At 39.2% G+C, this 15317-nt stretch overlaps 1 protein-coding gene across 1 annotated transcript; it reads left to right on the forward strand.

The window, feature by feature from the left end:
* Positions 1-636: 636 nt before the first annotated feature.
* On the forward strand, positions 637-15143 carry LOC148085350 (5-hydroxytryptamine receptor 3E-like). Its single transcript, XM_087781755.1, has 17 exons — positions 637-783; positions 1014-1058; positions 1131-1237; positions 1711-1880; positions 3753-3916; positions 3983-4193; positions 4524-4709; positions 5460-5647; positions 7533-7596; positions 7755-7918; positions 9271-9315; positions 9419-9525; positions 9918-10087; positions 10156-10319; positions 11123-11333; positions 14607-14807; positions 14881-15143. The coding sequence occupies exons 1-17, from the start codon at positions 637-639 to the stop codon at positions 15138-15140; spliced, it is 2604 nt and encodes an 867-aa protein (XP_087637881.1). The 3' UTR covers positions 15141-15143.
* Positions 15144-15317: the final 174 nt, after the last annotated feature.

A 15317-nucleotide genomic window follows, 5' to 3' on the forward strand; every position in this document is an offset into this window, starting at 1 on the left:
GGTTATATAACCTTCTCAAAGCGTTTCATTGTCCTGCTATGGAAAGTGTTTTAGGTAACCTGAGAAAGCACCTGCTCTCCCAGGACTCTAACCCTTTATTTGTTTATGACCAAAGCGAGACCATGTTCAAGTCACACTTTCTCAACCAAAAAAAACAAGCGGCGGTTTACACTTTTATTTTCGTTTCAAACCGCCGACTGTTTTCCATTTCCCACATCATTTGCCACGGCACGCATGGCTCGCTCGCCCTCTGCGTATATGTTTGTCTCCCTTCGGTGAATCCGCAGTTGTTGCCGAGCCGGGGGAACTGGCTGCTTCCATCTGATATCCAGACTATTGAGCTATCGACTTAAAAGTTACTATCCATCACTGACAAAGAGGAAATATATGTTGCTACGAACACAACATGACTGATAAGGTAAAGGTATTTTTCAGTAGATACGCATCAATATTATCATATTTATTTTTGTTTTCAGTGGCTTCCGCTGTCAAGTTGGGCAGCGTTGGTTGTCACAGCTGCTTTCTTAGGTATCATTACATGTTTTCTTGAATCCATATTAAGGTTTTGTTTTATGCCATCAGTTGACGCTAACCTGGACATGTTTTTGGTTATCAGCTCAGTGTAGTAATGCGGCCATGATCAACTGTTCTGTCCCGGACCAACCGGCTCTGCTGAAGGCTCTGAATCCAGTGTTCAACCTGAGTGCCATCCGACCAGTCATGAACATGACCACCTGCACCAACGTCAGCGTTTACTTCACTTTGTATGGAATTTTGGGAGTGGTGAGTACTGAGTGTGTGAATTAGCTGATGTATAAAGTGAACTGCAAAGGTCCAAGTATCGACCTCTGGGGCACCCCACTGCTGGTGGTTGACCAGCGGAGCACATTTGAAGGAGGTAGATTGATGTCTGTCAGTACTTAAACCCTAGAGAGCAGCCCAGATTGAGCCGTAACTTCTCTAATTTCTGTTCACTCTGACAATAAATATGAACTTCTGTCCTACAATCACAGGATGAAAAAGCGCAGCTTCTGAAGACGTATATCTGGCTTCATTATGTGAGTTCTCTGATTATTTATCTTCACTTCTCAATCGCTTGCTTCGTGACACCAAAAACTTTGGTTCTCCAGTGGTGGAAAAACGAGTTTGTCAGCTGGGATCCGGAAGACTGCGGCGCCAGGAAGATCTCTCTTCCCAAGAACAAGTTCTGGGTCCCGGATATTGTGATTAATGAATTGTAAGTCAAGATAAATTCATTTGTAACCTGCAAAATAGTTTCATTCTTATTCTGCACTATTGACACTTTGGATCTGCATCAACCCAAGTTCTTATAAAAGTAATTCTTATGTTTTCAATAACATTTGAGATCATTCAAAACTGCCGTTTGCATCATAACACACAAATATATCCTTGTTTAACCTGCATTCTCTAGAAAATACAGATTATAATTGTCAACAAATAATCTGGAAGCCTGACAATGTCTGATGTGTTCTTCCTGTTATAGACTTATCAATTAATAAAATATTTGTTCGGGCTGTTATAGAGAGTGTGTCAACGAACCAGACTAGTGTTGAATAAAAAAATCTTATTAAGTGATATAGAGAGCAAATATTTCAATACTATGTTGCGAAACTGCTCTTTTTCCATAAGTCTAGTGAGGTGTCCGAGACGTTTTGATCCCTCACTAAATCCCGTGAATTTCTCCTGCAGCATGGATGAAAATAAGGCTCCTGAAGTCCCGTATCTGTACCTACACAGCGGTGGCAAAGTGCACGACTCTCAACCAGTCCGCGTTGTGAGCTCCTGTAACCTCATCATCTACACGTTTCCCTTCGACGTCCAGAAATGCACGCTCACCTTCAACTCCTACATCCACGTTTGTAAGAGACTTGACACAGTTCTTTCTAATAAGCCAGTTCCTTTCCTGAGAATTGAAAATGTAAAAACAAATTAAAATGTTTTCCTAAACAGCTCTTTAAAATGTTGATTTAAAGTGTCATTTAAAATTGTAATTCGGCAATTATTGTTGTTATTTTTATATATTACAATATTACAATTACATATATTGATTAACCCCGTAACGCTTACATATCCAGGCTAATAAAGACACTGTATCTTAAATGTAATCACAGACAGAAGATGACATCATTCAAACTCTACAGAAGCCAAGGCCTCGAGCACGTCTTGTGGCCTGATATGTCACTGACGACACATCTTCGGAGCAGATACCGGTGTAAATGTCTTGAGAAAACACTAATTTTACCACAAAACAAAACAACAACAATAACACAATCAAACACAACTTAATAGTGGTTGATTTGAGACAGTGCTACCCTGTCGAAATGTACGTACAGCGCTATTATTTGAACTGTCTTACAGTATACTGTAAAGCAGTGCACTTAGAGAAGTGCACGATGTGAGACACAGCGCCTGATTAATCCTGATGGTTGAGCTGGCGCGCTGCATCGCAGCCTACTCCCATCGGTGTGTGAATGGGTGAATTCGTAACTGAGTGTATAGAGCATTGGATGCTGAAGAACCGAAAAAAAGTGTTATATAAGTAAGAGTTGTTCCCATTTAACTAAATGAAATGCTAACAGCACTAGCCTCAGTCATTGTGATGTTAACTTTACCGACCCCTTACACTCTGTATAAGGGTTGGATAATATTTCTGTAGATCTCAGTTTTAACAAGACAGAAAAAACTATAATTTCAAATATTTACTTGATGACATTTCATCACATGAAATATTCTGAGAAAAAATAAGTAAGTAAATAAGTAATTTTTATTTGTATAGCGCTTTTCCAGACCAGGGTCACAAAGCGCTTAAACAATCAAAACAATACTCAATTAAGTATATACTTTAAAGGGCAAGATAAAGTCATATATGCTTATCGCAGGTCAAATGTGTCCGTGAATGTATTTTGATTGGTTTAAAGCAAAGTAAAATTTGCGACAATTTCATAAAACATTTAACTCCTTTTGATTAGTTAAAGCCTTAGTTAACAAAAAATCCAACCTTCACTTATTTTCTACTCACCTTCGTGTCGACTAAAGGCTGAGATTATTCTCAGAGTAATCTGTTCCTTTTTAGAGTTTGTTCATTTTAATGTAGCGACTCAATCTCAGTTGTCTTTATCTTCATCCAAAAAGACACTTAAAAACATTCAAATACCTCCATAGTGTTGTCTGTAACGTCCCTCTTGTATTAAAACTTGGAACTTGTTCTAGAAAACAAGTCTATATTTTATGATTGTTTTCAGCAGACGTTGCTAGTCTATCAGCCTAAAGCTTGTATATGTACCGTGACGCTTGTAATTTGTTTGATTAAGGAAATAATTAAGGCAGCAGCTAAGAGACAGATAACTTCAGTTACAAACAACAATTTCTAATGTCGAGGCTTCAATACAAGAGGGACATTACAGGCAAGCAGTATGGAGGTATTTGGATGTTTTTAAGTGTCTTTTTGGACGAAGACGAATACGACTGAGCTCCTGTCGCAACATTAAAATGAACAAACATTTTTGTTTATAACTCTAAAAAAGAACAGATTACTCTGAAAATAATCCCAACCCTTAGATGACATGAGGGTGAGTAGAAAATAAGCGAAGTTTGAATTTTTGGTGAACTATCTCTTTAAATCAATGACTGAATTACAACCAGATCTACATAACGATTTTTAGGATTCATCATTGTTCATTTATTCATGACTAAGATTGTCTAAGAGATTCTAATGATGTCTTTTATACAAGCCATGGACATAAAGATCTTGCTTGGACGATCGGCGGAGGAAATCACACGACGTTCCAAAAACGTGATGACGACGATGGGCGAGTGGGAGCTGCTGGACATTAAAACGGAAGACGGTTACTTTATAGACACTGACAACTCATCCATCGACGCGCTCATTTTTCATGTACGTTGTCTTGTCTTCAAAAACCGAACCCAGCATGTCTAAGCACGTGTGGTGTCCTCTCCTCAGATCCGAGTCAGACGCAGGGCGATGCTCTACGTGGTCAACCTGCTTATTCCGAGCTGCTTTTTAATCACGGTCGACCTCTTCAGCTTCCTCCTGCCGCCTCAGAACGTTGACCGCTCCTCCTTCAAGATGACCCTCATCCTGGGCTACACCGTCTTCCTGCTCATCATGAACGACCTGCTGCCCATCACTGGAAATGACATTCCTCTCATCAGTGAGCATCACGTCCTTAATCATCTTGACTTCCTGCAGAGATCCCTGTCAATCAGATTGTGTTGCTCTTTTAACTCAAACTTCTTCAGCTTTGGTGGAATACATGGAAAACCTGCATGATTTTATCACTCCTTTTACAAGCAAATGCTGTGGTACGCCTTGAAATACAGCAGCTCCCCATATTTGCATTGCTACAGCCACAAGCATTTTCAGATTTGTATCTGATTTAGGTATCAAACCAGCACAATGGTTTTGTGTCAATTTGGTTTGTTTGCATTTTCCCAATTCTTTTCCAAAACTTTTCTTAATTTGTTTTCTTTCTCCTGCACAGATGTGTTCTTCTCTCTGTGTCTGGCTCTGATGGTGACCAGTCTGCTGGAGACCATCTTCATTACCAACCTGCTGCTCGGTTCAACGGACTTCTCCCCGGTTCCGCGTTGGGTTGAAATTCTGGTTCTTCAGATTTTTGGCTACCTCGTCTTCTTGCCTCCGAAAGACAAGGGCAGAAAAAAAGCAGGTATGTATCTTGGGCTCTCTTAGGACTACGGCTGGGTACTGATATTGGGTACCATAATGGCACCACTTCTATCTCAGGGTCAAGTTGCCCCGAAGGCCCGAAAACAAATGTGTTAGTGGTATCCCTTGTGTTGTCTCTGGGTCAAGGTGAACAACCTACACCACTGTTTATGTATTCATGGAAGCCAGGGACCAGTTCACCTCGAATCAGAGACAACAAAAGGGATACCACAAACACATTTGTTTCAGGTCTTCGGGTTGTAATAGAAACTCGTTTATTTTTATTTAAAAACGTTTTTTGACAAATTATGCCTTCATTTTTTTTTTACCATTTAAGCACTAGCACCCCTTTAACACTAACAGTTTGTTACCGGTATAGGATGTTAAACTTAACAATGATGCAGCCCTCGTGAGGTTTGAGTAAATCTACTGAAAAATATTTAATTTATATTCATACGTCTATGTTAAAGAGCTTTGTTTTAGGAATGCATTCTCTTTCTTTTTTCTTGTACATCAAAAACAAATGAAACAACAGTTTTTTAAAAATATAAATATACATATTTTTTTCTTAAGTCTTTAATTAGTATTATTTAATGAAATATTATATGAAATACAATAAATAAGAAGAGCCTTTTGTCCCACCGAGATTCTAATAATATTAGTAAAACAAATCAAAGTTAATGAATGTGATCAAAGAATTGAAAATTGAAAAAATCCATGCTGAAGAATTAAACTATTTTCATTTTAACAGACAATCTTCCCAATAAGTTCACCGACAAGCACATGTTGGAAAACCGTTTCCCTGAGAAGAAGCAGGAAACACAGCAGGAGGACAAGGCCTTGGAGGAGCTGAAGAACCTCAGCCAAGACCTCGGAGCAATCCGAGCCATGGTGGACCGGCAAATCAATGGGACCAAAATCTCGGAGGACTGGACCAAGGTGGGTTTCATCATAGACCGCCTGCTGTTCGGCCTCTACATCCTCTTCATATCAGTCAGCTTTATCACCATCATCATCATCTGGGTGAACTCGTACGCTCAGTGAATTGCTAGTTTAAACATATATAAACAAGATTTGTAGACTCCAGCCAGCTTATCTGTGGCAGTAGATTCAACATATATTTTCCGAGACATCAATTCTACTGCATTAATCTGCTGTTCTGTCGATGTCTGGGATTGAAAACCTGTATATTGTATACTAAATAAAAAGCATTATAAAATACTACACACGGTTTTGATTGGCATTTATTTCGATTTCGATTCTATCAGCTGAATTTTTTTGTTAGACCAGTTAGTGAGGTTAGTGATTAAAAAAACACAGAAGTGAGCAATCCATAACATTACAACCACTTTTTTTATTTGGGTTTCTAAAGAGAGGTTGTGCATTATGGTTGTGACTCAGTTGTTGGTAAACTTTCTTCCAAAATGCACGTGTAGAGTATTGATAATTCATTTTATTGAAACATTTCTGTTCCTTGCATTTGCTTGGTTTACTTTTTAAACAATTTAGCTGAAGTACAGACAGATAAAAAAAACTGTTTAAAAGGAAATGTTTGTGGTAGAGGTATAAAGTATAAAGGTTGCTGCAAGAAAAAAAAAAGGCTGATGTAAATTCAGACCAGTCTGGGTGGTTATGACTCACTAACAATGAGCAAATAAACACGAACGTTACTATTTATACTACCACCTGTAATGGTAAATGTGTTAACTCATTATTGACATCCCAGCTACGTTTGGATCATAAGACATTGGAAAAATGTCAAGCACACAGTGGGTGATGTGTTGATGAGGCCTCATGAAACACCTTTCTAGTGAAGACACTCAAAGGACAATAAATGTCACTGTCTGCTCTATAATCCTTTACTGTAATCTCTTAATTAAATGAGACCTGGCATCCTTTTCAAATTTAGAGTGGCATCTAGTGACACTACACATCTGTTTCATGATGACTCATCTGACACAGTAATAGCCAGGTGGCCTGAATGTTACAAGTGATTAGGTTTTAGAAGTAAGGAGTTCACATGCTCTTAATAGAAAGACTCGAACGTTGTATACAATCACGCATTTTTGCAAGTTTAGAAATTTAAGCAAAATTAAAGACAGACCATCCACTATTAAACAGGAGGAACTAAAAGTATTCCGCAAAGAGATTTATTGAAGGAACGATTAGTATTACGATCACAAAGAAATCAGCAACATTTCATCCTCTGAACACTGTCATCAGTGAGCAGAATAAGTGCAAGAATGCACCTTCCCAGGTGCAAAACAAATAGACTCAAGGTGTCATTAATTCCTCGGGCTATTCAATTGTACAATTCTGAGTCCGGGGGCAGGAGTGGTAAAAGTAAAAAGTATCATGATGTTCTATTCCATGTTAGTCTTTGTATCCTTTGTCTTTGTTATTTTTCTTTGATCTATGTTCTTTTCTTTATCTTTATCTTTAGACTTAGATTGTATCATCTTGTTCTTTCTCTTTGTTTTCGTTCTTATTTTATTTTGATTTGTTTTTTATGAAAAAAATTGCTGTATTTGCTGTGGCTAATTGAAAAAAAAACAATTTCCCGAAGGAGACCTCCTGAGGGATCAATAAAGTTCTACCTTACCTTACCTAAACATGTTCAAGGTGTCTTGACTGTACAGCTGCCATAGTTAAAGTAACTTGTTCAATTTGTTTTGACTGACCGGAATGCAAAAATAAACAGAATATATATATAAAAAGAGTGTAATCTATTATCCCTTTAATAAGTCCCTGAAAGTCTTGAGCCTTCAATGGGACCATCGCGACACATCAATCATTCTGACAACAGCTTCTGACCCAATTTTAGCGCTGCATGCCGAGAGTCAAGTCGTCAAAGTGTCTATTCGTCTTCATCTCTCTACTCCTGCATGGTGAGTGCAGCTCTTCTCCTATCCAAACACTATTATATTGATTATTACAGTTGACATACTAAATATTCCTTCCAGAATATCTTCATAAATGACACTTTAACAGTCTTACTTAAATTTAGAGTTTGTGATAATAAAGGTTTTGTTTTCCCTTCCCACAGGTTCATGTAGCTGTAACGTACTGAACTGCTCTCGACCCGATCCACCCGCTCTGCTGGAGGCCCTCAAACCCGTTTTTAACCTGAGCCCCATCAGACCTGTGGTCAACTCTTCGACGCCCACCTTCGTCAACATTAGAATCATCGTGGCCAGCATTATGGGAGTGGTGAGTTACTGAGCGTGCTTCTATTTTTTTTTCTGTTGTTTACAAGCTCCATTCTCCGTCTGGTGCCAAAGCTATTTATGCCTTGTCATCGAGACAAAACGTGAAATCAGATTTATTATTAATTGCTTTAGTTTATGCGTGCTGTTTCAGTAAATCGTATACGGTCTTATACTAATCATCTTATTACTAACCCCTAAAAAAAATAGTGTTTCCTTTCAATTTAAGCTGGACTAGTATAAGATATTTTAAACTTATAAATCAGACGACTCATGGCATGATGCCGCTGTTCGCCTTAGGCCTTTACTCTTTTTCATATCATGAAGTCTGGCCCTCTCTGAAAAAAGCTCAGACACCCCTTTAGGCTGTAAAAGCTACCAACTTACTTTCTACAAAGTTTCCTTTTATGAGCATTTCATGTTTGAGTTTAAAGGTCCTTGACCGAGTCTGGTTCTGCTTGAGGTTTCTGCCAGTTAAAAGAAATTTCTTCCTCGCCACTTTCACACTAATTGCTGATTTGGTCGGATCTGTTTTACTTTTCCCCAATATAGTCTATTGGAAGTACAGTTTCCCAATGTATCTCCCGCGCGTTCGTTGTTTAGACCTCAAAGAGAACCAGAAGGCAAACCGTTTATTTAAACACCGAACTTCTGTTTATTCTAACAACAGAAGGAGATTAAGGCACAGAATTCTGGGTCAGCGACTGTTACCTGAGGAACTCTCAGATACAGCCTACCAACTGACAACAGAAGCACAGAAACAGTCATTTCTTATACAGTCGAGCTTGGGCGAGGACGCTTCGGATTGGCTCCATGGACCCGGACCATGTTTTGGGTTGGTACACGTCAGGTTGCCGGGCAGATTAGGGTGTTGTAGCAGTGTCCCCAGACGTGAACCTTTGACCCAGACATGGACCGTCATCAGACCAATTCTGCGGTTGGAGAATGGCGCGTTCGGTTCCTCTTCACAGCACTGATGGTTCCTGTTCTTTCACTCGTCAGCATTTCACACTTTTAATTCTTACTTCACACTTACATCGTGGCCTGGTACTTTCCATGCACTCTGGGTTAAATTCAGGTTCGATTTCTTACCAGGTTAGATTGTACTCTGTGGAATGTTCAGTTTATTCTTTATTGGTTAATTCATTGTATATTTTATCTATATTCTATAAGTCCTACTTAAACTTTTAAGTTTCTTCAGACACATTTTTCTGACTCTTTAAACAGAATTGAATAGAATGCCATGATACTAAAATATGGCTACTCCTGGGGAAATATTTGTTTGAAGAAAAAACAAAAACATTAAAATGTGATTTTTCTTAATCAGTGGAACCAAATTCTCTCTTTCATTTTCAGGACGAAAAAGCTCAGCTGTTTAAAACGTACTTGTACCAGAATTTGGTAAGGAGCCACCAACTATTTTTGTTATAATTTATCGCACTGCCAGTTTTCAGAATAACATTTTTGATGCTGACTCCCACTGTTGTGATGTTATGTTTGTCAGCAATGGAAGAACGAGTTTGCACGGTGGGATCCAGAAAAGTGTGGCTCCAAATGGATCACTCTGAGAAGAAAGCTGCTGTGGGTTCCCGATATAGTCATCAATGAATTGTGAGTGGGTTTTGGCTGATGAAAACTAAGTAAAAACAGTCGCCAGGTTTTTCGTGTATAATTATGAGGATGCAGTTCAGGACATCGTACAGTTAATCACATGAATATGAACTATTCATAATCAATAATAGTTCTCTTAACACTTGTGATGGTCTGATGAAGCTTCATGAAACAGTGTCATGTTGTTTAAAGGTCAGTAGGTGGCGCCATCAGTTTAAAAATGATGTGATGTTTAATGAGAAGTTGTTCAAAACAAAGCAAAATAGTGCAAAGACCGCCATCTAGTGGGCTCTGAAAATAATGACACTGCTTCATGAAGCTTCATCAGACCATCACTACTTAACACCCTCAAAAAAGTGGAGTGACGACCAAACATCTTCCTCCTCCTTCAGCATGGAAAAGAACACTGCTCCATTCGTCCCATACACCTATCTTTATCACGACGGCTCCATCGATGACTATCAACCATTGAAGGTGATCAGCTCCTGCAGACTGGACATCTACAAGTTTCCTTTCGACATCCAGAACTGCACATTGACCTTCAACTCCTACACAAGCCTAAGTGAGTTCAAATCCTGCACCAGAATCAACCTTGGCAGCACAGAGTTGTCATCACAGACTTTTTCTCAGCCTCCTCAATACAGCTAGGCTGCAAAACATCAGCAAAAGTCCTTTTTAAATTGTCCAAAGACATCATGAGGACTTCAGGAGAGTGGGAACTGGTGGGACTCGAACATTCCTTACATCGGCTTCCAACTTCATTTGGAGGATTTTACGAGGAGCTTCGCTTCTACGTGAGTTTGAACATCTTTTCTAGTGGTGGCAACCGGTGCTTTACTAGTGGTGGTTTGTTGAGGCCTCGTGAGACAGCTGATGCTGTATCATGATACGTTGGCTTCCTTTTCAAAGGCCAATAGATGGAGTGTTGGTTGTATCAGTATGATCTGATTGGTGAAGTTATGTAATTTTCTACTCAACCTCATGTTGACTAGTGGATTATTTTCAGAGTAGTCTGCTCCTTTTAGAGTTATAGACAAAAATGTGTGTTCATTTTAATGTAACGACTGGAGCTCAGTTGTCTTTGTATTCAAAACATCCAAATACCTCCATACTGCTCGTCTGTAACGTCCCTCTTGGATTGAAGCCTCAACATGAGACATTGTTTTGGAAAAAGTCTATATATTAAACTTGTTTGCGCAGAAGCTTAAAGGCTTACCTGCTACACAGAAAGCAGGTAAGCTTAAAGTGTAGACTTTTTCCGGGACAATTACTCATTTCAAGGCTTTATTACAAGATTATAGACGAGCAGTTTGGAGGTATTTGGATGTTTTTAAGGGTCTTTTTGGACGAAGATGAAGACGAAGACAACTGAGCTCCAGTCGCTACATTAAAATGAACAAACATGTTTGTCTATAACTCTAAAAAGGAATCCTTACTCAGGATGAGAGTAAGTAGAAACTGAGGTGGGTGAACTATCACTTTAAACTCTGGTGAACCAAGAATCTTCATCGCCTCGCCCCCTTGAGGACCGGATTGATCCCTGGTCTAATACATACCTTGAACTTCTTTTCTGTTTAATCTTAATGTGCTCACGCAGGTGTCCATCAGACGCAGGTCAACCATGTATGTGGTCAACCTGCTGATTCCGACCTGCTTCCTCATCACCGTCGACCTCTTCAGTTTCCTGCTGCCACCTCAGAGTTTTGACCGCTCACTATTCAAGATGACCCTCATCCTTGGCTATACCGTCTTCCTGCTGAACATGAACTCCCTCTTACCGGCCACTGGGAAAACCATTCCACTCATAAGTATCTACTTTTGCTATAAGCGTGTCTAGTCGTTTTGAAACGATAAATGGGTTGAAAAATTGAAGAGGTCTCCTTAAAAACTTCCTTCTTTTGGGAGAAGTCTGGCACGTATTCTTTCCACGCTGTTCTGAGTCGACACAAGGTTCTGAACTTCCCCTCACCAGAAAAGTACCCATTGAATTGGCGAAACTCAACACAGAAGCATTAGTTTTAGTCTCTTCCGGATTTTCCTATTTTCTTCCCCACACTTTAACCAGAATCTAGTTGGTTTGTTTTTGGTTTCCAGCAACAAAGAAAGGTCTTGCTTTCTCTCAAATACTATGTGAAGTCAATCTGCTAATAGAGAGTTAGTAAAAAGTAAAAATAGTGGATCAGAAAGACTTAACTATATCATTGAAAAATGCAAAGAAAAAAAAGCTATATATCACAATATAAAGAGCCTAAACATTGAGTTTACATGTGAATCAGTCATTTTCATACCTCCATCGCATTTGAGTAGAAAAACTCATCCGACCATATCTCTTGGTTTTTTAGTGGCTACAAAAAGCCTGTGGTTATTTGTGAAGCACTCTCTCTTACTGAAAATATATTATTGATTTACAACTATGACTCCCATGATCATTATCCACACCACAGTCTCAGCATTCAGCACCCGAGAAAGATCTGATTCTAATATCCTTTTTCATGTCATACAGCTGAATGTAATGACATCATCACATACTAAAGTCAATACTCTGAAAGAAGCCTGTTGACTGACAGATTTAGTGACCACACAAACAACAGGCGGTCGATCAATAGGGGGAATGAGAGGCCGTGCTCAGAATAGGTCAATCTCTATTAAACCCACAGAAAGCAGACCATGGGAATATATCCACGAGGAAACACAAATATGAACTGAAGCTGCGTATTGATTGGATTTTGATTGGCGCCTCATTGAAAGAGAAACTACAACAATACTGACCAACACTTGGGTTGACATCATCGAAAGGTCTTTAATGGTCACAATGAGCCAAAATGTGTTTTGTTTACAATTAATCAGCAGCTGAAGCAACAGAAGATATAATCGTTTTATTTGTATTTCCTTTGATGCTGCTAACTACTGTGAGAGAACAACAACATATTTGGACCATTCTGAATTACATAAGCAGGAAAAATATGAACGGAAAAAATTGTTGACAGCTCACTATTCAAGATGACCCTCATCCTTGGCTACACCGTGTTCCTGCAGAACATGAACTCCCTTTTACTGGTCGCTGGGAAAACCATTCCTCACATAAGTATCGACTTTTGCTATTAGCGTGTCTAGTTGTTTTCAAACGATAAATGGGTAGCAAAAGTGAAGCGGTCTCCTTAAAAACTTCCTCTTACTATTTTGGGAGAAGTCTGGCACGTATTCTTTCCACGGTTTTCTGAGTCGACACAAGATTCTGAACTTCCCCTCACAAGAAAGGTTCCCCTTAGTTGGCGCAACTCAACACAGAAGCATTAGTTTGAGTCTCTTCCGGATTTTCTTAGCTTCTTCCCCACACTTTAACCAGAACCTAGTTAGTTTGTTCTTGGTTTCCAGCAACAAAGAAACGTCTTGCTTTCTCTCGAATACCATGTGAAGTCAATCTGCTAATAGAGAGTTTGTGAAAAGTAAAAAATAGTGGATCAGAAAGACTCAACTATATCAATGGAAAATGAAAAGAAAAAAAGCTATATATCACAATATAAAGAGCCTAAACATGTGACACATTACTTGTGAATCAGTCATTTACATACCTCCATCGCATTTGCGAAGAGAAGGAGAATAAAGGAGAAAATAAGTTATTTGTGAAGCACTCTCTCTTACTGAAAATATATTATTGATTTACAACTATGACTCCCATGATCGTTATCCACACCACAGTCTCAGCATTCAGCCCCAGAGAAAGATCTGATTCTAATATCCTTTTTCATGTCATACAGCTGAATATAAAGACATATTCACGTACTAAAGTCAATACTCTGAAAGAAGCCTGTTGACTGACAGATTCAGTGACCACACAAACAACAGGCGGACGATCAATAGGGGGAACGAGAGGCCGTGCTCAGAATGGGTCAATCTCTATTAAACCCATACAAAGCAGACCATGGGAATATATCCACAAAGAAACGAGGAAACACAAATATGAACTGAAGATGCGCATTGATTGGATGTTGATTGGCGCCTCATTGAAAGAGAAACTACAAAAATACTGACCAACACTTGGGTTGATTGGGTTTGACACAAAATGTGTTTTGTTCACAATTAATCAGCAGCTGAAGCAACAGGTCATTCAATCATTCAGAGACATTACAAGCGTCACTGTATATGCACAAGCTTTAGACTGATGGCCTAGCAACCTCCGCTAAAAACAATCTTTAAATATAGTTATGTTTCAGTTTTTCCGGAACAATTATTATAGTCAAGGCTTAAAGACAAGAGAGATGTTACAGATGAGCAGTATGGAGGTATTTAGATGTTTTGAAGGGTCTTTTTGGACCAAGCTGAAGACAAAGTCGCTACATCAAAATGAACAAACATTTTTGTCTATAACTCTTAAAGGCAGACGGTCATTAAAGAAAATGGACCTTTTCCCTATTTCTCTGTCGGACATGCCTGGAACACCTCATGATGGGGGTTCATCCTAACAAGAAAACAACCATTTCAATGATCTTCTTGGTGCAGTAGTTATAGTCTGAGCCAAATCCAAACTACTCAGAATGTGATGTGGCCAGAGCTTTAAAATTCAAAGGTCGCCTAAAGCGTTTGTCAACATTGTGGCTCACAAAGAAAATTAAAAAAGCAATTAGTTTGGACTTATTTCTATCCTACATATTTGTACCAAGACTTAGACTGTGTTTAACATTTTGGGACAAAATACACATGCTAGTACGTTCTTATTATCCCTACTCTCTCTCTCCAAAGCCTTTTTGTCAACATTGCTTTAGAATAAATAAGGCCTACGGAGATGTTGTTCCAGGTGTGTGTTAATCACAAGACCAGATATACTGGACTAGAGGCATCTAGATCTGTTCCTTGCTACTTACTTACTAGCATACACACAGACACGTGAGAATATATATATAGCGTCCAAATAAAAATAGGAAAAACAAGAAGTGGCTTTTTTTTCATGTTTAGTTATTCCTGAAAATGATGTCTCTTATTATGTATTATCAGAACCACCTATAAATTATGCTGCAACATTAGTAAAAAGAAAGATTCCCAGGGATAACATATTGAGTTTTTTAAATGTGAATCTCCTTCAGATGTGTTCCTGTCTCTGTGCCTGACCCTGATGATGGGCAGCCTTCTAGAAACCATCGTCATCACCAACATACTTCATGGAGCATCTCGACTTCCTCCGCTTCCACGGTGGATCAAAGTGTTGTTCATTAGAGTTCTGGGCTGTCTGGTGGGACTCCCAAAGAAACCCAAAGATTTAATCAAAGAGAATCCTGCTGGACTGGGTTAGATTTTGGTTTGTATTTGAGATTTAACACCATCATTGACACTTAACACTTTCGTCTGCCACTTTTCAAGAAGAAATGGAACAGAAAAATGAAGAAGAAGGGCCCAGTGAAGAGGGTCAAACGATGGTGAAGCGCCTGCACAGTCTGAGCAGAGAACTTCACGTCATCCGCCAGCAGGTGGACCAACACTTGGGGCGGAGCCAGACCGCAGAGGAGTGGATCCAAGTGAGTCTCATCGCGGACCGCCTGCTCTTCGTTCTCTACATCTTCTTCCTGGTCTTCAGTCTGACCACATTTGTGGTTCTCTGGGCGACCTCGCAGAATATTTGATGCCTCAGCTTTTGTTGTATAGACATTTTAATTTGCCTATTAAAGACCTTCACAACATTCTCATCTTTAATTAAAACAGAAGAAACCCATCATGAACCAGCTTCACTTCCTCAAGAAACTTCTGACCTCAAAATAACATTTCATGTTCTATTTTGACCCCACCCACTGAACAGTCTG

The sequence above is a fragment of the Callionymus lyra genome, chromosome 2 (assembly GCF_982586985.1).
Source record: "Callionymus lyra chromosome 2, fCalLyr1.hap1.1, whole genome shotgun sequence".
NCBI lineage: Eukaryota > Metazoa > Chordata > Actinopteri > Syngnathiformes > Callionymidae > Callionymus > Callionymus lyra.